Genomic DNA, 23,741 nt, shown 5'->3' with positions numbered 1-23,741 from the left:
ATCTTAAAATTGTTTTTTCTACTTTGAGGGCCTCTGAATTGCCACTTCTGGGATTTGACATCTCTGACATTGAGTTTCTGAACTGTCTTGAAAAGCAGTATCTGTTGGGTGAGGAGAGATCTTATATAGAGCAGGTCAATGATGTGACCTTCATGTAAGGGAGTAAATCTTCCATTCCACCAGCTTCTTTCTTTGCCACTGTCAGAGACTGAACAGAACTCGCCCTGTTGTGTCAGTCTAGACCCTAGCATAATACATTCATATTGTAAATAGTTAGTGTAGTATAGTTTAATTAGTTGTAGTATAAATAGTCATTACCTTCTGCTGTGTCAGGCCCCTTACTGAGATCGTGTTGGACCTTGAGCCCCCTAAAGCCTACAAGAGGTGCACCTCTTACCTGACAATCATACCAGAATCTGAGACCTACATCCAGTGCATTTTCTGTTTGGATGAGGCCCATTCTGCTACCTGACGTGCAGCAGGCCATGTCTTCATTCTCTGGACCAGTAGAGAGAGAGAGACATTGTGGGTCCAAGCTTTATTTCTTGCCTGTCAGTGTGTAGAGCCTGATACTCTAATGCAGTGGTTCTTAACCTTTCCAAACTACTGTACCCCTGAAGTCTGAGTCCCACCCCCACGGGGCTGAGGTATGTAACTTAGTTTCATGGCGCCCCTGTGGCTCCAGGCAATTGCCTTTCTTGCCACCCCCAATACCAGCTCTGCACTTGCGACCCCTCTAAAACTGTCACAACCCCCAGGTTGAGAAACACTGCTCTAATGGCTGTGTTGGTGGTATTGAATGAAACCACCTTGTGTGCCAAAATTCTCTTGTAGGATTCAAGAGGAATCCCCCTGCTGTGGATTCAGGACCACCTTCTGCTAAGGGCTTGAGACCCCGATCTTCTTGACCCTTTACACGGAGTGGATCCTTCAGATGTTATCATTGGTACAGGAAAGAGTTAAGGGCAGAAGAACTTCTTTGAACATTAGTGCATACCATACTGTTTCTTAATGCCACTAGATCTGATGTTCTTATTGACCTAAATCACATTGTTTGCTTATCTGAACATGAGCTCTTTGCAGCTCTGGGTGGCAGAACTCTGCGCCCTAAATATGCACTGCTTTCAGAGGAGACAGGCTATCCCTCCTCAAGTGCTCCAACAGCTTTGTTGGTGGTAGAACAGGGACAGAATTCTCCAGGAGGTATCCTTTATTCTGCCCCCTCTCTTTTAATCATAATCACCACTGATGTATCCATTCTGGGCTGGGGTGCACATTGTTCCCCGAATCCAAGGCCAGAAGGGACCACTGATCATCTAGTCTGACCTCCTGTATAACACAGGCCATAGAACTTCTCCAAAATAATCAGTAGAGTGTATCGTTTAGACAAACATCCAATCTTGATGCAGGGGGTTAGATTAAATGACCCTTGCAGTCCCTTCTGATCCTATGATTCTGTGATTCAGTCATGAAAGAGAGGTTACTTACCAGTAACTGTTCTTTAAAAGTCACTTTCGTGCACTGATGCTACCAGCCCACCTTCTCTCTGTCTTGGAGTTCTATATAATATCCGGATACTGCAAGTAGGAAGAAGGAACTGAAACTGGGAGCACTGCCTTATATGGCATAGGGTGAAGACATTACCCTCATGTGAGATCTCTTGTGCTCACTCTCTCTTCCCAATGGATGTGGCTTTTCAAAGCAGTTTCATCTCTCAGTACAGAGGACATCATATCCCATAAGTGGAAATACACAGAGACAACTTTCAAAGAACAGGTCCTGGTAAGTAACAGGTCCTTATATAGAGATCCATATTATCCAATCAGAATTCACCCTGTCAATTAAAGTATTAAATCTCTCAGTTTCATCCTAGATCAAAATATTAGTTCAGTGTAATGCATAAGCATTCCAGAATTTACTGCTGTTCTGTTGTACCAACATATGTCCTGCAAAAATAAATTCTGCACCTGCTAAGTTTGTGCTGTGAGAGCAGCATTTAAATATTTTGGATGTTCAAAGAATATAGCTGCATTTAAATCCCCTAGATTATTCTTGCTTTAGTACAGAGGTGCAAAATAGTTTTTAATCACTTACTACTGAGCTAGTTTAAATAGCCTTCAACATACCAAAGTTGGAGCACATCAACTATCAGGTGCAGTTTCAGCTGTCACTTGATGACTAGCTTTTTTCATGCCTACCAATCACTGGCAACCCAACAGAAAAATGGAACTGTTTAAAGATGTGATTATTGACATAGCTAAATCAGTGCTGGGGGCCAAAGAAAGGTACACCAGGATTGGTTCAATGAGGACATTTTCAAACTCCTAAGTGACAAGCAGAAAATGTTTGTTGAATGGCCAAATGGTCTCACTTCCATTTTAAAGAAAGATAGGTTTAAGTACATACAGAGCAAGGCCCAGTTTGAACTGAGGCGAATGCAGAAAGAGCGGAGGAGAAGAAAGCTGCAGAAGTTAAGCGTTATGTGAATATGAACAACGCAAAGATCTTTTTTGACTCTCTCAAAGCAGACTATGGACCATCTAAAGATGGGCTGAATGCTTCAGTAGTCTAGTCAATAGATCATCCACAGTCAATCAGTGTGTCAAATTACCAGAGAAACCCATCAAAGAGAATCTTGGTCTCCCTCCATCATTTTAAGAGATCATGAATGCTGTCAAACAATTGAACTCTGGCAAAGTGTCAAGAAAGGATGGTATTCAGCAGAACTGTACAAAGTAGCAGGCCCAAAGGCTATCGAGGTGTGTTACGACATCTTGAGTAGCATTTGGGAGGAAGTAATGCCACAAAACCTCAAAGATATTATTATATCACTCTTCAAAAACAAAGGCAGCAAAGCTGACTGTGGAAACTACAGAGGCATTTCTCTCCTCTGCACAGCAAGGAAAATACTAGTTTGTATTTTACTGAACAGATGCATTGTGTAGGAAGCCGCTGTGGCCTCCCCCGGAGCCGGAGCCAGAGCCCGAGGAAGGGCGCGAGCGCCCTGATTGGACAACCCCAGGTCCCGGCGCCAAGTCTGCCCGGCAACAAGGGACCCGTGCCGTGATACGACCACCCAGCCAGTCCAATCGGCGGCAGCGGGGCGGAGCCCCGACAGGAAGGGGAAGTATAAAAGCCTGGTCCCTGAGCTCAGTAGAGCCCAGACTGCCGCCGGAGACAGACGTGCTGCCCCGCCACCAGAGGTCTAGGCCGGAGCCGAGACGCCGACCAACCCCGGCCCCACCTGGGCCTGGGTACTGGATAGGGCCTTCGCGGAGCTGGACCAGGCAACCTGTCCAGGACAACTGGGCCGAGATACCCCGACCCCGAGCCTGGTCCCGGGCTCCGGAACCACCGGACTGGGCCGAGACCCCGGAGCAGCCCGAGTGGCGGGCACCCCCAGAGGCCAGGCCGGATCTGGAGGAGCTGCCGGCCGCCGAGCCCCTCCCTGAGTCAGGGCAGGACTTGGAGGAGCTGCCAGAGGCCGAGCCTCTCCTAGCCTACAACGACCTCGAGGAGCTGCCCCCTGAAGAGGAACTCCCTGCCTTACCCCCGGTCGATGAAGAGGGACTGATGGCGCTACCCCAGGCGGACTATCCTTGCAGCACGGAGGAGGCAGGTACTGGGGTCGGTGGGGAGGAAGTAGCCCAGGGACAGCCATGGCCTGTGGCTGAAGCCACAGTATAGTCGGTATGTTGCGGCGGGAGCCCCACCAACACAGTGGCAGCCGCTTCATGGACTTTTTTATAGATGGCACATTAAACAACTTGAGCAATTTTACATGAGCTGCCTCTGCTCAATAATGAGCATTCGCTGGCAGGAGAGAGTGACCAATATTAAGTTCCTTGAGAGAGCAGACACAACCAGCATTGAGGAAATGCTATTGAAAACACAGCTTAAGTGGGCTGGACATGTCATTGGAGTGGAAGACCCACCGCCTCCAAAAAAGAGATCTTGTATGGGGAGCTGAGGCAGGGCAAAAGAAAGAAGTGTCATTCGTATAAGTGCGTCAAATGTAACCTGAAGAGCAGTCTCCAGTGAGCTGGCAATAGTCTCAAAGAACTTGAGCAAATGGCTCAGAACAGGACTCATAGGCTGTCTCTGACAAAATCAGCATGTAACAGGTTTGAGCAGGATCAACAAAATCCTCTCCAGGTTGCACGTGAAAGGCACCACAGATCTGCATTGTCAAACATCATAGGTATGGACTTCAATACAAATGCAAGAAGCCTGGGAAACAAGCAGGAGGAATTGGAAGTCCTGACACAGTCAAGAAACTATGACATGACTGGAATAACTGAGACTTGGTGGAGTAACTCACACAGCTGAAGCACTGTCATGGATGGATATAAACTGTTCAGGAAGGACAGGCAGGGGCGAAAGGGTGGAGGAGTTGCACTGTCTGTAAGAGAGCACTATGATTGCTCTGAGCTCCAGTATGAAACTGGAGATAAGCCAGTTGAAAGTCTCTGGGTTAAGCTTAGAAGCAAGAACAATAAGGGTGATGTCGTGGTGGGTGTCTGTTATAGACCACCAGACCAGGAGGACGAGGTAGATGTTGCTTTCTTTACTCAACTAGGGAAAGTTTCCAGTTCACAGGACCTGAACTGGGGGAGACTTCAATCACCCTGACATCTGCTGGAAGAGCAATACAGCAGAGCACAAACAATCCAGGAAGTTTTTGGATAGTGTCGCAGACAATTTCCTGGTGCAAGTGCTGGAGCAACCAACTAGGGGCCGTGCTTCTCTTGACCTGCTGCTCACAAACAGGGAAGATTTGGTAGGGGAAGTAGAAGTGGGTGGCAACCTAGGCAGCAGTGACCATGAGATGGTCGAGTTCAGGATCCTGACAAAAGGAAGAAAGGAGAACAGCAGGATACGGACCATGGACTTCAGATAAGCAGACTTTGACTACCTCAGGGAGCTGATGAGCAGGATCCCCTGGGAGGGGGAAAGGAATCCAAGAGAGCTGGCTGTATTTTAAAGAAACCTTATTAAGGGTGCAGGAACAAACCATCCCGATGTGCAGAAAGAATAGTAAATATGATAGACGTCCAGCTTGGCTTAAGAAAGAAGTCTTTGGTGCACTTAAACACAAAAAAGAAGCTTACAAGAAGTGGAAGCTTGGTCAGATGATTAGGGAGGAGTATAAAAATGCTGCTTGAACATGCAGGAATGAAATCAGGAAGGCCAAGGCACAATTGGAGTTGCAGCTAGCAAGGGATGTGAAGGGGAACAAGAAGGGTTTCTACAGGTATGTTACCAACAAGAGGAAGATTAGGGAAAGCGTGGGTCCCTTACAGAATGAGGATGGCAACTTAGTGACAGAGGATGTGGAGAAAGCTGAGGTACTCAATGCCTTTTTTGCCTCTGTCTTCACAGACAAGGTCAGCTCCCAGACTACTGCACTGGGTGGCACAGAATGGGGAGGAGGTGAACATCTCTCAATGCTGAAGGAACAGGTTCGGGACTATTTTGAACGATGGGACATACACAAGTCAATGGGGCCAAATGCAAGGCATTCGAGGGTGTTGAGGAAGTTGGCTGATGTGATTTCAGAGCCATTGGCTATTATCTTTGAAAGCTCGTGACAATTGGAGGAGTCCCTGATGATTGGAAAAAGGCAAACATAGTGTCCATCTTCAAGAAAAGGAAGAAAGAGAATCCAGAGAACTACAGACCGGTCAGCCTCATTTCAATCTTGGAAAAATCATGGAGCCAGGTCCTCGAGGAATCCATTTTAAGGCACTTGGAAGAGAGGAATGTGATCAGGAACAGTCAACATGGATTCACCAAGGGCAAGTCACGCCTAACCAGCCTGATTGCCTTCTATGAAGAGGTGACAGGCTTTGTGGATGTGGGGAAAGCAATGTTTGTGATATGCCTTGACTTTAGCAAAGCTTTTGATACAGTCTCCCACAGTATTCTCATCAGCAAGTTCAAGAAGTATGGGTTGGATGAATGGACTATAAAATGGATAGAGAACTGGCTAGAGCATAGGGCTCAACAAGTAGTGATCAATGGCTCCATGTCTAGCTGGCAACCGGTCACAAGTGGAGTGCCCCAGGGGTCGGTTCTGGGCCGGTTTTGTTCAACATCTTCATTAATGATCTAGAGGATGGGGTAGATTGCACCCTCAGCAAGTTTGCAGATGACACTAAGCTAGGGGGAGTGGTAGATACCCTGAAAGGTAGGGATAGGATACAGAAGGACCTAAACAAACTGGAGGATTCAGCCAAAAGTAATCTGATGAGGTTCAACAAGGACAAGTGTAGAGTCCTGCACTTAGGACGGAAGAATCCCATGCACAGTTACAGACTGGGGACTGATGAGCTAGGCAGCAGTTCTGCAGAAAAGGACTTGGGGGTAACAGTGGATAAGAAGCTGGATATGAGTCAGCAGTGTGCTCTGGTTGTCAAGAAGGCTAATAGTATATTGGGCTGCATTAGTAGGAACATTGCCAGCAGATCTCGGGAAGTGATTATTCCCCTCTATTCGGCATTGGTGAGGCCGCATTTGGAGTATTGTGTCCAGTTTTGGGCCCCCCACTACAAAAAGAATGTGGAAAATTTGGAGAGAGTCCAGCGGAGGGCAACAAAAATGATTAGGGGGCTGGAGCACAAGACGTATGAGGAGAGGCTGAGGGAACTAGGCTTGTTTAGTCTGCAGAAGAGAAGAATGAGGGGGGATTTGATAGCAGCCTTTAACTGCCTGAAAGGGGGTTCCAGGGAGGATGGGGCTAGGCTGTTCTCGGTGGTGGCAGATGACAGAACAAGGAGCAACGGTCTCAAATTGCAGTGGGGGAGATCTAGGTTGGACATTAGGAAAACGTTTTTCACTAGGAGGGTGGTGAAGCACTGGAATGGGTTACCTAGAGAGGTGGTGGAATCTCCATTTTTAGAGGTTTTTAAGCTGTGGATTGACAAAACCCTGGCTAGGATTATTTAGCTGAGGTTAGTCCTGCTTTGAGCAGGGGGTTGGACTAGATGGCCGCATGAGGTCCCTTCCAACTCATCATTCTATGATTCCGATGCCCTCAGTGCGGGCGACTCTGCGTCAGTGTTTAGACTTCAGAATCATATGCATAGCGATGATGAGAATTGTGACAATATCATCATCGTTGGACTACAAACAAAATATTTTGACACGCTTGCTTGGAAACTAGCCTTTAGTAAGGATTAGACAATCACATAATTTTAACTTCAAAAATTAACTCGTGAGTTGTGAGCAAAAATCTCTTCTTGCAGTGGAAAATGTTTTCTTACCCTAGCATAATTCAGACAAATGAAAATGTTCTAACTGCCAAAAACATCAATTTTGGAATGAAACCAAGTATAAGAAATTTTGAGCATATTACAAATGGTGTTATAATTCAAAAAGTTATCAAACTCTATGGTATTCATGCCAAGTGAATTCCTGTAAGAATAGTTGATGGTAGTTTGCTTGCTGGCCATTCATAGGATCAGATACTCAGAAAGGTATGTTCAGTTCTGATAGTTGCCTTTTCCTGTTTTAAAATAAATCACTTTTAATTTTCAGAGTCCACCTTTGGATGCAGGCATTATGGTCTCAAGCCTGCTTTTGGCAATACAGTTATATCCAAAAATGGAGTTCCAGTTGAGTGAGCGATATGGAGAAGACCTGAGTGAAAGTACTTGGGAATGTATACTTGCTATTGATCTCCTCTGCTCTCACTTGAAATGGGGTTGGACCCATGACAATATCATAAGGTATTGTGCTACTTACTTCCTATTTCAAAATGTTAACATGTTTTTTTTTGTTCGTTAAATTCATAAGCCAGTGATTTTGCTTTTAACCTATGGGCTTTAAAAACAAAACCATGTAGTGATCATTTTATGTTTCTCTAACTGATGATGATCCAGGCTATAAAATGGCTACTGTTTTTGGTAGTAACCAGTCAAAAATTATTTACAAAACTGTTTCTAATGGTATAGCAAGAAAACATCCCTGTCAAAACTGTATGTTATCAGAATGGTTTGCTTTGTAAATGGATTTAGGAGCACCTGTGCGACTCTTGGCTCAGCCCAATGTATAAGCGGAAGTGAAATGCTTGATCTTCTGAAGACAGTTGCTAGTTTCCAATAGACATAAGAGTGGCTGGAAAATGCAACTAAAAATTGAAATGTATTGTAGCCAGAACTGCTTGAGTATTGTACAGCAGTAACTCAACCACAAGTTGTGACAAGTCGACTATTATGGGTTTCTGCTTCAGGAGGCAAGTCATTTCTGTAAAAAACCAAACTAAACAAACAAAAAGGGATGCTCAAGGGCTTGGAATGTACAAGTTCCAAATAGATGAATTATTGAGCAGGTGAGGTGGTAAAAGGTGCAGGATAACTTGAAGAGCTGTGTGATAAATTAATTTTATTACATGACTATCAACACCATATCTGTACACACAGTCTTTCAAGTCTTATGTTTTCAACTCCAGTTTTCTTTCACAGTAAAGAGCTTTGGCCTGTCATGGATAAGTGGGTAAAGCATAGGAAAGGACATGAGACTATTCCATCTACCCCAGATATTATTGTAGCATCAACACTCAGGCTAATTGGTGAGTAATGAAAGTTTTGGTTGAACTCCTGCTTTGTATAAATATGCTCTCTGAAGATGCCTGGATGACTTCTGGAAGCTGGAATTGAAGTACTTATACACTTTTGGCTTTTGAATTTCATTGTTACTTTAAATGTGATATTTCACCATTGCCAACAATTTTCAGCAAAGATTTCTTCTCTCTATTCCTCTGCCTGTGAAAATGAGTTATATCAACATGTATTTCAGTCTTGGAAAGAGATTACTGTGGCTTCATGCAAGGTGATATAGGAGATTTCTAATGACTCAGTTAGTATCCATGTCTGTTAATAGAAAGTAAATAATCCTTAATGTATACCTTTTCCACAAGGGGAAAATTCTGGTATTGTAGGGTTCTTCAAACTTTCCTCAGAATTTCTGGTATATTCCTAACCTTGCATAAACCATCTCTTCCTCCTATTGTGATTGTACATTCACTGTGACAACTACAGGAATTGCTTACATGGGAAAGTAGGATTAGGAGAGTATTTTAATGTATCTTAAGGGTAAAGCATTTTTGCAGCTGGAGATTAGGAGAACCAGTACCATTTAACCTCTGTGAATCATGGCTTGGGAATTAGTATACAAATTAAAAGATTTTCTATAGTTTTGCTCATCCCACATATATTTCATTATATACTTATAGATTGTATAAATACCATTGATTCCAGACATTCCCTCCCCCAAGTTAGTAAAGAACAAATTGTTTAGCACAGTGGTTTTCAACCTTTTCTCATTGCAGACCACTAAAAAATTTCAAATGGAGGTGCGTTCTTTGAAATCTTAGAAATAGTTAGGGGGTCCGCAGACCACAGGTAAAAAACCACTGCTCTAGCATATTGGTAAAGGTTCTGGTGTTACAGAAGGAGCTGTATTTCCTGTGAAATGTAAAGTAGGTTCTGATATGTTGTCAAAAGTAGGGGAGGCTGGCCCCTACTGGTCAAATTCTACCTGGCTAATTATTATATGTAATCCTCTCATTTCAACTGCATACAGTATTCAATTTCTGTTCTGAACTGTTTATTTTTGTGCACTGTTAAGTGCTTGCTGCTTTCCACTTCAGGTGTTGCTGCCTTTTCAGTGGTAGTTTAAGTAACCTTTCATATAATGTTTGAAATCAGTTTGTAAATAGAGTGCTTCAAAATCTCTGGAAAAAGGCATATAAATGTTAGTCTTAATGTAGTCTAATATACCTGTAGTGTTGAATTTTTGCATTTGTTTTGCTTCTGATTTTTCCTGTTGTGTTCTGCTCTTTGTTTACAGCAGCAAACTAAATATTATTAGAATTTTATTGTAGTACTGTGAAACACTCATAATTTGGGACTTTCAGTAAGTTATACTTTGTTGCTTAGAAATAGAATAATGGTGGAAAAGGAGAAGTAAGAAAGTAAATAATAGATCAGAGTGTAAGAGAAGACTTCAAAAATAGGAATTAGTGAAGTCCCAGTGAATAAGATTGTGAAACGTGCTCAGGGAAATGTGAGAAGATGTGTGACCTCTGAAGAATGGAAAGCTCCAACTGAATATAATTTATTTAAAAAGTCTAATTTCAGTGATTCTCCCTTTGTACAATATCTTAGTTCTCTTGGAACTCTCTAGGGTAGTTTTAGCAATTAATGTATAGAGCATATTACAAGTGTCTTGATTGAAGGGATATTGTAGCCATGTTGGTCCCAAGGTATTAGAGAAACAAGATGGGGGGGATAATATTTTTTATTGGACCAACTTCTGTTGCTGAGAGACACAAACTTTCGAGCTTACACAGAACTCTTCTTCAGAAACAGTTGAATTAAAACTTGCTCCCTTACTTCAAAGTGAATGTAGAAAATAAAATTATGTTAATTAAAAACTAAATGACTTCAAGATGCTTAGGGAGACAAGGTGGGTGAGGATAATATCTCTTTTTGCACCAGTCGAAGTTGGGCCCAATAAATAATAATATCCTCACCCAACTTGTCTTCTCACTTGAGCTCTCTATAAGCTTGAAAGTTTGTCTCTCTTTCACCAGCAAGTTGGTCCAATAAAAAGTATTACCTCATCTACCTTGTCTTCCCAACTGTCTTAATCATTTAGTTTTTAATCAGCAGAATTTTATCTTCTACATTCACTTTGAAGTAGGGGTGCAAATTTTGATTTAACTATTTAGAATAACAGTACTCAGATGAGTTGGTGATCCTAGCTGATTTTTGGTCACTTTTCATATATCTCCTACATGGAGGAAGAAGCAAGCTTTTTAGATAAACATTACATTTGATTATTTCCATAAATCCTTTTGATCACCAAGTTCTTCTGTGAAATTTTAGCTATTTCTTCAGTATATACTATTTGACTAATTGAAATAGTTGTGTTTCTTTAAAGTTCAGAAAAACGACAAAGGGAAATAAAATGGCTGCTCCCTATTCTTGTTCATTCTTATTCTGGTAAACTAGACACCAAAAGTCATTGTTCATAAGATGGACTGTGTGAGATGCTTGCTTAATTTCTTTTCACTGAAAGTTGTAGCGCAGCATCTAAATACAAGATTGATTGCCATAAAGAGGATCAGATAAAAATATATCCATTAGCATGCTATACCATCTCAGGCTGTGTTTTAGTTAGATCTTGGAAGCTAAGCTGGATTGCTCCTGGGCAGTACTTGGATAGGAAATTCTAAGGAACACATCGGTGCTGTGGAAAGCCGTTAATTGAGTGTGTTCTCTTCCTTGGCTGAGTACTGAGACAACAAACTAATGAGAGGCATTGAATTTTTGGAAGTGCTCTCTTTCACATGAGATATCTAATCTATATGTGGTCATTAAAGATACCATGCTGCTTTTGGCAGAAAAATGTTGTTGTCCTCGATGTCCTGCATAAATTGTAAATTAAGTAATCTTCCTACCTAAACATTCACTCTACAGTTTCAATTGTACATATAGTATTATTGGTGGTTCTTCAAGTAATAGTCCCTATGTGAGTTCTACACATGTTGATGCCCTATACTTGAGTCAGGAAGCGTTTCTTAAGTGTCCATTGACCCACAAATGCATAGTGCATCTCCTTGTGCTTCCAGCTGAAGATATAAGAGGCAGTATGGGTTGACGCTTCTCCAGTTCCCTCTTACCATTGGATTGCCTGAGTTGGAACCCCCTGTTCCTTCGCACTGTTAGTTTTCTAAGAGAGTGACTCACCTCTGCTTTGTTGTAAATAGTTGTATAATTTTTTTTAGTGTTAGTGTAGATCTTCTTTCCCCGTTTGGTGATGATATTCCCCCATCCTCTCCCCCAGGAACTATGTCCCAGATTCCAGGCTTCAAAAACTGTGTTTCCTGCTCACACACCTTCTCTGTGAGTGACACGCACCACCGGTGCTTCTACTGCCTCAGTGAGGAATGCATAGTGGCTCACTGCACCATTTGCAAATCCTTCCTGCTGCGGACCTAAGAAGCCTGAGAGCTCCACCTTTGTAAATATCTGATGGAGGGAAGTGATGAGACCCAGATGTGCTCGGATCCGGGAACAAGAGACCCCTTTGTACAGCAGCCATCACTGGCAATGAACACTCCTCCGAGCACCACGCATGCCCTGGAACCACCAGTGCCAAAGGCCAAAGATAATGCCTGGCATGAGAGCAGAAAACACTCTTGTGGGCACAAGAGCAGATCCCCACCGCAGACTGCTTCCAAACACAGCATTTCCTCCCCGACCCATTCCAGTTGCATAAGGAGAGGGAGCATGTTGCTACCGGCTAAAAGGGTGTCTTGGTGAGGGTGAAGAGAATGAGATTATGATCCCATGGCGGCATGGGCTTCAGTACTGGTGGAAAGGTGTCAAGTGAATCTTTCATGAAGTGGATAGTGGTGGGGTGCATAGACACCAACATGCCATCCACTGGAGGGAAAAATGTGCTGAGTGCTGCCAGGTGCACTCAGATATAATTGAGGGCCAGGCCCAATGTCTTGAGGGCAAGGAGTAGTCAAGGACAACTGGAAGAGACACTGTTCTCAGTGTGTGGTGGTGTTGGTGGGCCCATACTGTGAAGGGTCTTCATTTTGCTCAGTAGCAGGCTCTGGTGAATTCTCTCCTGCTTTGGGTAAGGATTTGTCAAACCGGGATGAAGTCTGCACAATCTACCCTCGATGCCGATCCAAATACCACACTGTGGATAATGGAGCCTCCCCAGATTTTGTGTGAGCAGATTCGGGAGTGTATGGAGGTGAAGTGTTGTACAGGCAGAGAGACTGAGGACGTCCGTGAACCAGAACAGATGGGGCAGAATGGGGCTATGAGTATGACTGTGACTGTGGCTCTGTCCTGGCATGTCCTGCATTACACCTGCAGCAGGAGGGGAATGAGGGAAAGGCAGAGTGGAGCTAGCTTTCCAAGGGAGGACAGCATCGTTCGAAGAGCCCTCCCCCAATGCTTGTCTTGAGCAATAGAGGAGCAGCTGTCTGTTCTTGTGAGTAGCAAACAGGTCTCATCGAGGGGTGCCCCCCTTTACAAAGAGGTATAGTAGTATGGCGTTGTGTAGCTCCCAGTTGTGACTGAGGTAGGGAGTCCTGCATAGTGTGTTGGCCAGGGAATTCAGCGTGTCCAGTAAGTAGGTGGCTTGAGGCGTCGTGGTTCTTCATGCACTAGTTCCAAAGCCAGACTGACTTGGAGCAGAGGGAGTTAGACCTGTTTTAGCCCTGCTTGTTGATGTACTCTACTGCTGTAATGTTGTCAGAGAGCAGTTGAATGAGGAGGGACTGAATGGGCGGATGGAAGGCCTGGTATGCTAAATGGACTGACTGCAGTTTTAAGATGTTTATGTACATCCTATCTTCCCTTGGTGTCCTCACTCTCTGAGCTTTGTGATGGTCTAAGTGGGCCCCTCAACCTGCAAGGGAGGCATCTGTCACGATGGTGGCCTGTGGTGTAGGAGGGGCGAAGGGGATGCTGAGCATGATCTTGGAGGGATCAGACCATTATGTGAGGGAGGACAGCATGGTCCCAGGAACGGTAATCTTGGAGTCTCTATGGTTTTCTGTTGGGTCTGTAGATGGAGAGGAGCCAAACTTGAAGATGATGCATATGGAGACGTGCATGCGAGTCATGTAGATGCAGACTGCTTACGAGCCAGTCACATGTGAAATACACATAGGGACCATCACTCGAAGAAGAAGAGGAGGAGGTTACTTACTTGTAACTGGAGATTCTTCGAGATGTGTGGTCCCTATCTGTATCTGAATACCCACCCTCCATCCCCTCTATTTTGGACTGGATTCCATTATGGTAAACGGGAGACTGGAGAGGTGTTGACCCGTGCTACTACTTATACCCTCAGCTGGGAGCACGAGGAGATGCACTATGCAAGTGCAGATCAAGAGAACTGATAAGAAATGTTTCTGAACTCAGGCACATGCACGCCCCCAAATGTGGGATACAGATAGGGACCACACGTCTCAAAGAATCTCCAGCTACAGGTAAGTAAATTCCTCGTTTCCTTCATCTTAAACTACTGTATAGTGTTGCTGTGCACTGCACATTCCTAACAGGGACTTTACCTTGATAGATGTGTGATTTCCTGCAAATTTTGGTAAATTTGAAAAGTGCTTTGGGATTCTTAGTCATAAGCTGTATATTGATTTAGCATCTGTTTTCCTAAGATAAATACAGAAACCAGTCCAATGTTCTGTGGCTTCATGTCTGAAATAGGATAATTAATTTTATACATGTTAGTCAAGGTTTTGGTTTCAGTGGTTACTTTCTGTTGTCTGTAAGGAAGGCTATGTCTAAAAATATAGCTGCTCTAGTGATCAATTATACAGCTACACAGTAATCTTTTTCTCCTCTTTTAGGTCGCTTATGCCAAATAGGTTTGAAGGAAGGATTTTTTTCTGCTGTGAAAAATATCAGTTTTGTTATTGGACGCTTTATACAGCATGCAAAAGAAGAAGGTAATGTTTCTGTAGAGATTTTTTACTGCAAATTCTTAAGCCAAGGTTTTTGCCAGTATGTGTTCATGAAGGATGGGAGCTATGAACTTAGTTCTTCAGATACTTATGTACCTACGTAGATAGGTAGGAGACTAATTACATGAAGAAAGTTACTTTTGTAAAGGTTGCAGGATCATACTGTGGAATAAACTTCCCCACTCACTACCTGGTTTAGCATTACATGGATCAGTCAGCATTATAAAACAGCTTCTAAATATGCATGGCAGACAAGGAAATTATTGTATTCAATTGTTTGTCCTGAGGAGATAACAGAACAAGCATATGACTGATTTTGTTTAGAACGGTGCTATATAGGCGTCAGTTCCTGGATCCCTAGCTCCTGCAATAACTGGCTTCAAGCCCTTCTATTGCTCTTTAATTATCTCTGTCTGACTCATTTATGGGGTGACATTCACTTTGGAGGTAGACATGACCATCCTGAAGGTAAGAGATCCCATCTTATAGGAAATAAATGATGTCTCCCTTGGAGTCAAAGTGGAAATAGAGTAATTATGCTTGTAGGCCTGGATTTTTAAAGGGGGCTAAGAGAATTAGATTTTTAATCCCCATAGGTGCTCCTTTGAAATTCCTAACCATATTAAAATTAAGAAGTTTATTTAAAACACTGCAAAATATTTGTTTCTAATGGGATTTCATGGATTTTAAATTGCACACAGTGTTGAAGGTATTTTTGGAATACAGCAAATATATTAATCCTATTTTTTTAAGTAACACATACTTCTATTCATAGGCCTCCTTTTAATTTTTCATAGATTCTTTTAATTTTAATTCTCAAAAAGTAATAGTCTTCTGAGTTCAGGTTAATTGATGAAAAAGCATATTATATGGAAAATACCTTTAAAATACTGATATTTTTTCCTGTAGATTTTCAGCATGATTAATAACTTACCAACTCTTTGCAGATGTACCTTGGGGAGTGCAGTTGGCAGCAGTGTATGCACTCTGTGACTTGGGTCCAAGCAATCCAGTGGGAGTCATTGAGGCCATACGAGCTTGGAGAACAGCGATTACTAACAGCATCCCAGCTGCTGTCACGAGTGGAATAGCTGAAGTTAGCTCTCTGTGCACAGCAGAATTACACTCAGATGAGGGCAAGTAGCGTCATCTACAGGAAAAGTGCCTTTTATTATCAGATGAAAACTAGGTGACACCTTTTCAAAAGAAAATTACAAACAGTATGAAAAGGAAAATCAGGAAAAGATCTGTGTGCTTTCCTTTTTGTGGAAGGTGGGAAGCTTTATGCACCCATTGTTTATATAGGCATTGTCTGGTCATACATCTTTATAAATAACAAAGTAGGCTGAAGTAGTTTGTTTGCCCTCTCTGCTGCAGAAAGACATGAAGTCATCAAGATTTTTTTCATTCTGGTGTAATTTGTAGGATATATGAATGCTATTGACTGTTTAAACCAGGAATCCCTAGCCTATGAAAGTGGAAAGGTTCTATCTTGATAGGTCTTCCATTAGCTGAACCTCAGGCTACCAGAGCTCTTGGGGTTTTTTTTGTTTTTTGTTTTGGTTTTTTTGGACTACTTGCCATAACCGAAGACTGTTTATAAAATAAACTATTCGTCTACATCATGTTTTATATGGAAAATGGCATGTCAGCAGTAAAAACTGAAGATTTGGACCTGATCCTACTTTACTTAGTTCCACTAACTTAATTAAATTACTCATATCAGACAAGCAAGCAGAAATTTGCTTTTTTTGTAACAATTATCTGTACAGTATAAAAGATTCAGAGATAACAGATCTCTGAGAGTTTGTATATATGGGATACGCCTATAATGTGTTTCACATTTGATGTTGTTCCACTTTGGGAATTTTAGCATGTGTATATAGAAAAAGCTGGTTAAAAAACTTATGTTGTTTAAACTTCTAATATAGTTTCACTTGTACACAGCATTTCTTTTAGAAAATGTCTCAGTGTTTTTATAATAAAAAACAAAAGTGAACCATTCATATGTCTGTAGTGGTCATTTAAAATACTTTATTTATAAATACTTTATTTATAAATTTATAAATTATTTAAAATACTTTATTTTTTAAAAGTAGCTGAGACAACTTTCCAAAATAGTTACCGCATTTGGAAAAATTGACCAATGGGTTTATTTGTTTAGTAAGGCTTGATTGCCACGGAAAAACTAAGTTAAATTAGTGTTAACAGGCTGCTTTCCCAACAACCTTAAAATGCAATGCTTAGTTACGAGTAACTTCTTTTTACTTGACTGTTGTACACCAGACATAACCATTTCAACACTGTTAAAAAACCAACCCTGTGCATTTGCCTACACTGGCAAAACAAAACATGTTTAAAGCTTAATGGATAATGTCTGAAACGAGTTCTGCTAATAACTCTGTGCGCATGGAGTCATACAGTTTTCATAGAAAGGAACTCCTTTTGCAATCTTACCATCTTATTGATACTCCTTTTCTAAAGATATTGCAATGTAAATTAAGATGGATTCGTTTAGTTTCATGTCAAAGTATGTTTCTCAAACAACTAATTCTGTGATTTGAAATGAGAAATCCTGGTGATTTTTAGACCATGTCCAAAGTGTTAGACTGCCTCTAGAGGGCACCCCAGTGCAGAATTAAGTGAAATCAATTAAGACGGATTTGTTCAAGAAATATAAAACTGATACTGAATACTGGCTTGCTAGTCTGGCTAACTGGACTTCAGGATTTGTCCTTTTGTATCCATAACAGAAGGTTATATGGTAAAAAACAAACACCTGATTTGGACAATTGTAATGATTTGAGCCAACACTTCCTAAGTTATTGACCAAGGTGAACAAAAAAAAATAATTATAAATATGTATGAACCACCCTTTCAGACCTAAACAGTTGAGTCATATTGGTGGAGTAGTGTGGTAATAGGACTGCTAACATCTGTGCTTGTTAAATTGTGGGCAAGAGGGAAATACAGACACTAGTTTTTAGTTGTCAATCTGGTACCATTCAAGAGGAATAAGTTGCTTTAAAGTACACATTGTCTTCAATGCAGAAGCTGTATATTCCATGTCATTTGTTCCAGATGTTCAGACAAATTCTTTGGGGGAAAAAAGGTTGATACCATTAAGTTCAATTAAACCTTGACTTGCTCCCATGAGCTACCTCAGTGGAACATTGAGATGAGAACTTGTGCAATAGGCAGAGGAAACTTCATTTCTCATCTTCTCAGTAAGATCAGTTTTTTAGTACAGTATATCTAAATGATTTTCAGGTTGAAATATGGTGCTTTTAATCTTAAATTACTTATTTTCTTTCATCTGTATTGTCAAGCTGTATAGCACTGTAAAGCAACTTACAATACAGTATAATGGGTGTGTACAACTGAAATTTTTATAACTAAAATGGAAGTGGCCATTATAAACAACCTGGAGACCCCTCTGGTTAATGGGTTTTAATTAGCTTTGAATTAAATTACATGCCTTGATGAGATGTAAAATATTGTGTAGGCAAAGAACCTGAATTTTGAGTTTCCAAATGAGAACATTAGATGGATATACCGTATTTCCCCATGTATAAGATGCACTCTTTCGAAAAATTTGGGGTCTAAAAACTGGGTGTGTCTTATACAGTGGTACTTACCCCAGGGCCGGGTGGTATGCGCGCCGCCGCCGAATGGGCCCTTCCTTCCACCCCTGCGAAGCTTTGCTGGTGATGTACCATAATACATTTTTTTTCAAATTTTGGGCCCCAAAATTAAGATGCGTCTTATACATGGGGAAATACGGTAATAGAGACACACAAGAACTTGCTACATATACATAAACCATTCACTGCTATTGCATATTTTTTATTGTATTAAGCTGCTGATTCTCAAACTTTTTTAAATGCACCACACTATGAAAGTGATCCTCTCCTAGCTCAGTTCTCTTCTCAGTCCCTAATCTATAACTATAGTGAAAAAACAATAGTATTAATATAAGACAGAATGAAAATGTTTACTTTCATATCTATTCGTGGTCCTTCATTTTCATGTGTGCATTTATTTTCTCTCTTGGGGCATAGGGACTTTGGAGCTGAATTTTGGATTAAAAAATGAAATTAAATGAGAAAAAATCAAATGAAAAAAATTTAACTATGGCAGCACAACTGGTGTGAATGTGTCCATTCAAGACAACGTAAAGCAGGGTTTGGATAGATCTGACTGATTTATTTCAGCTGTCTAACAATCAAATGCCATTCAAAATGAAATTCTGTACACTTGATTAGCTCTACTTTACATTTATAAGTAACAAGTCTCCCTTTGTTCCCCACAGCCCTCACACGGCCTGTAACTTTGCAGTGCGGGTCCGTTCCTGTGTGTCTCACTACAATTGCAGTTTTATCTTCTGCAAATTTAATCATGGTTGAATTTACATTAAAAAGGCACCAGTTTAAAAAAAAAAAAAAAAAAAAAAAGTAGAGTGCAGGTGGTGGTGGATTTTTTTTTATAGTTGGCTCAAAAAAAAAAAAGCCCTCCAATCACTGAGTCCTGGACTGGGCTACAGCTATTTGGTAATATCACTGGAGTGATCAATCTTGAAAACACTGAAAGCAATAGCTTATTGGTGGTCCATTGTCCAATTTGAGAGCCACTGCTTTAAACCAAATATAACAATAAGTAACAACATGATGTGAATTAAGAGGGTGGTAGTGCAGACCTCAGATGCAGACAAATGATGTGACTTCTACCACCTGGAAAGTACATCAGTAAAAGCCTAATGGTGCACCCTGTGGCCGCATTCAGAGCTATTAGTGTGACCTTATTTTTATATTTTTAAAATCTAAAAAAATAGTTTAGGGGAAACTTATGTAATACGTCCTTCCACTTTGACAAACAAAGTTCCTAGTAGAAGGGTAAAAATAGAACAGAAAATGTTATATGTGTTTCTTTTTGCACTTGTGTGTGTAAGTGTAAATACACACACACGCACACACAAACGACATCCAAAGAACACTAAGGTTGCAAAGTCAAGCACTCGGAAGTTAGGAAATGCCAAAAGTAAGGCTTCCTATGCAACTTTAATTCAGCCCTGTTGTGCGTATGCAATATGATAGTCTTTAATTTTAGAATCACATACTATTTCTTCTACATGACCTCTGCCTCAGTCAGTGCACAGGATGTGACAGTGTTCACTGAATTAGCAGTTATTTCTGTTTATGCCCATGGTTCAGTGTGTGGCCCTGCCTGGTTTACTCTGAAAACCATTCTAATCCTGCTCTGAATGCAGAATTAAGTTTTCCCAGGACTTTTCTATTGCTATAACATCAGGATGCTTCAAAACAATTAAATTTTCACAAAACTTCTGAGGTCAGTGGGTATTATAATTCCCATTCTACAGAAAGGGAACAGAGGCATAATATTGCTAAGTGTACACTAATATTAGGTGTCCATATTGGGATGTCTATGGCCAGATTTTTCAGAAAGTTTAGCATTTCATGGAATTTCATTTCCAGAACTCATTGATGTCAGTTACAGCTGTGGGTGTCAGCACTTTAGACATGTGTCTCAAGTTGGATGTCCAAAAATGTGACCACCTGTAAAAAATTTGGTTTAAGTGACTTGCTCAGCTTCACACAGGAACTGTGTGGCAAAGGCAGAAAGAGAATCCAGTTCTCCAGGGCAGCATTTGCTGCCTTAACTGTGGGATCACTATACAACCATGATTCATCCCCGGAGCATGGTTCATCATGTGCACTGAATGAGGTCAGGGTGCAATGGAAAAAATAGTATGTGACTAAAAACTATCAATATACAAGGGGACAAAATTAAGGGTGCATGGGCAATCTTAACCTTTAACCAACTTCTGAATGCTAATTTTGTCTGTGTAATCTAGGTTTAACAAAAATGCCTCTCAGAAATCCATCTATATAGAACATATTGACTCCCACTTGTGGTTCAGGAAGGTTAGAATCCTTAAATCAACAGCACATACCTTTGTCATAAACTAAAGGGTAATTAGTAGGTTGTCATATCCTGTTTGGCTCAGTTTCCCCGTTATTTGCTGATAGAGAAATGTTGAGTCTCAGGAATCTTGAGTTTTTCTCCAGGTTCTGAGGGGAGTGTTCTCTAGAGGTTAAAGACCCTTCTGCCCCTGTCTTCCCTCTTCTCCATACATGACCACTTCTAGCACTTCCAGCCAGTATGCATTCACATTGTAGGTCCCTCTCCTCACCCTTCTGCATTGCAGTCAGGCTGCTGCCCCTCTTCCTTGCTGTCTCCCTGTGCCCAGTGCCACAGAAGCCCCTGATGGCCATTCAGAGCAATTGCTCAGTCCTGTATCACTGGTCTTGGAGCATCCCCAATACATATGGAATAGCTAGAGAGTTTATTTGCCAAATTGCTGCTGAACAAGTGCAAAGTGCACTTTTCAGAGGCTCATACCTTGGCAGAATTCAGATGGATTTTCATGGGGACAGCAAAGGGCTGTTAGTTTAAATCTAGTCTGTTTAAAAAAATGAGTTAGTAATTTCAGGTTGTATAGCTGCTCTTGGGCCCCTGCTAATGATGTGCTAATGAAATACAATGACTTTTTCATACTTGAAGGTTTTATTTTTTCCCTTCTCTGAGGTCAATCCTACACAAACAGAACAATCCAATTATATGGGGATATGATAAAAATGGCAGTGCTTTCAGATGCATAGCATAAATTAAAAGAAAACATTTTCTCTAATCACTAAATTATAAAAATCTGAGGGGTTTGCTGATACAACAGTCATAATTTTTTTTCCAAGTTAGAATTGTGATTTTTTAAGTTGACTTCTTATTCCCTCTTCAGTTCTTACTTCCCCTCTTTCCCTCTGTTTGCACAGCAAAGTTTAGCTGAAGTGCAGCCTCAAGTGTATATTCTGAAGAGCTTCCCATACTTTTTATCTTTTACTGAAGGGTAAGATGGAGGTGTTTCATGCCAGCAGCTTCATTCTCTTTTGTCATAAAGAGAACAAAAAGTCGCAAACCTATGGAAAATAAACACTCATGGTGATCAGCTCAGAAAAATGTGTGTAGATACAGTTGTATGCTAGATATTTAAAATCAGATGATCTGATCATCTACTAATCTGGCCAGCCAGAAGCTTTCATCTATTTGATCCTAATGACATAGGCAGGATCAGTTAGTTGTTGGTCTGTTTAATTGAGATTCTCCACAGTTCCCATTATTTAGTCAACCAGTTATCTATGCTTCACAAATTGTAAAATGTCATTTCACTCTCCTATTTTCATAGCCCCCATGGGACAGTGTGTGTGTGGAGAAACGAGAGCATACTACTCCTGAGTTAAATTTAAAACAGGATTTTATAAAGGGAAATGTATCCCTAAAAGCTTGAATTGGATTCAGTTGTAGCAGCAGCCAACACTAATGTAAAGTTTGTCTTCACAAAATGCCTTGTGCTGCCAAAGGATAATCTATTTGAATAAATCTCTCCTCTCCCAGTTACCTCTGAAATCCCAATTTACAACAGAAAAAAAAGTGGTCAGTATTATGTTTTGCTGCACACACAGTTAATAGATATTACTGCTATTCAAGGAATATGTGAAATATTGGTAGTATGGAAAGTCATCTGCAATGCAGTTACATTTCCAGTGAAGATAAATTGTGACTTAAGGTCTAAGTAGAAGTTTTCAAACAACTCCTACACTGAATGTGTATAACTAGGAGCCACCTTTTATTTACATATTGAAAATCTGTTTGTAAAATTTGCAATGGAGTGGAAAATGAAATTTTCAAAGCCTGCCTAACTTTTTTTACTACTTTGTAGTTCAACTGCTACCATTCAGACAGCTTTAATTTTTGTAACATTCCTCTTGTTTTTAAAGCACTGACATTTTTAGAAACAAGAAATGAATATTATGGTTCATACTGGCTATGAAATGCCTTATTTTAGTTTGTAAATATACCCTCGAAAATTAAGATATTTTAAAATGAATGTGACATCTTTAGACTCAATTATTACCCATCTTCATTCCTCCCCTTGTACTATTAGCTTATATTTAAAAATTAACCAACTAAGGAAATATAAATTGACTTTTGCCCAATGTAACAGGTGCTGGAGATTCCTTGCTTTCCAAGATCTCTACATGGCAGTGAAAGAAACTACAAATTCTGCAGTATACCAGTGTAGACAAGGTTAGGATAAGAGATCAAATATATCATTATGTAAGTATTTCCATTTTATTAGTCTTTTACAAATTAATATAATTGTTATCCTATTAGTTCTTAAATGGCAAGTGAATACTTACACTGAAGTTACACTACTTTCTAGGTATCCCTCACTGCCTAGCACAGCTCTGTGAAGCAGTGGCTTCTGGGAGACTTCTAAAGGCCTTTTAGGAAACCAAGTGGCAATTCCTTAGTTCTGTTTTCAGGTATTAACTGAAACATTTCCAGCACATTATAAAGCTTTATTTCAGGGATGTCAAACATACGGCCCGCGGGCCGCATCTGGCCCGCGAACCTTTTTGATCCGGCCCGCGTTCAGCCAGTTTAAGTGAGCTGTGCTGCCGCCGAAAGTTTCTCTGCGTATAGCATTGCCACTTTAAGAGAGTCTTAAAGCGGCTATACCTTCCTCCGCAGAACCCAGCTGCTGAAAAGCGGAAGACGCCCTGAATTTTTCAGCGGAGGATATTGCTCCTAGAAATCCCTTAAAGCGGCAATGCAGTCAGTCCGGCAACAGGGCCCCCCGCAAAATCCTGCCGCTGAAAAGGGCTGATGCCGTGTTGCCGAAAAGGGGAAGATGGCCCACATTTTTCAGCGGAGGGTATTGCATGGCCCCTGTGAAGTGCAGGTTATGTGCATCTGGCCCGTCACCATCAGCGAGTTTGATACCCCTGCTTTATTTGGTACTAGCTATCAAAATGTGTTGATGAAATTTAGTATACTCCATGAAAAATGGCACTGCTTTCTGGGGAAGGGAACCATTAGTAGCCTGTTTGATGATTTTTAATACTACATTAAATATTTTGATTTCTATTCAATTTTTAATTTTAGCACTTCATTGAACTTTTTATATGAATGGTAACTAACTTCAAAACAGATTGGTGACAGATTGGGGCAGAACATAGTTGAATGATACTTCTACCTTTTTGTTCCATTCAATATTTTCCAACTTTTTAAAGTTTAACTTTAAATTTAGTATTTAACTTAACGGTAAACTGTATTAACTCTTCAGCTACCACCTGCCCAGGGGGAA

At 41.0% G+C, this 23,741-nt stretch overlaps 1 protein-coding gene across 6 annotated transcripts in view; it reads left to right on the top strand.

Annotated features, from left to right (window-relative positions):
- Positions 1-16,522, top strand: part of ICE1 (interactor of little elongation complex ELL subunit 1) — a 55,470-nt gene extending 38,948 nt beyond the window's left edge. For 5 of the 6 annotated variants that reach the window (XM_067529671.1, XM_067529662.1, XM_067529718.1 and 2 more), the window contains 4 exons: positions 7,540-7,730; positions 8,466-8,572; positions 14,405-14,503; positions 15,466-16,522. In XM_067529671.1, the coding sequence (XP_067385772.1) occupies positions 7,540-7,730; positions 8,466-8,572; positions 14,405-14,503; positions 15,466-15,662 (594 nt within the window). In that variant the 3' untranslated portion in view covers positions 15,663-16,522. Of the gene's footprint in view, positions 1-7,539; positions 7,731-8,465; positions 8,573-11,853; positions 14,030-14,404; positions 14,504-15,465 lie in introns of all 6 variants that reach the window. The other variant, XR_010916512.1, reaches the window with a different exon arrangement.
- The last annotated feature ends 7,219 nt before the right edge of the window (positions 16,523-23,741 follow it).

Source organism: Emydura macquarii, unplaced genomic scaffold (assembly GCF_026122565.2).
Source record: "Emydura macquarii macquarii isolate MOO-44397 ecotype Brisbane River unplaced genomic scaffold, CSIRO-AGI_Emac_v2 contig_320, whole genome shotgun sequence".
NCBI lineage: Eukaryota > Metazoa > Chordata > Testudines > Chelidae > Emydura > Emydura macquarii.
Note: the sequence above shows the minus strand (reverse complement) of the source record. Positions and strands in the feature narration are given on the sequence as shown.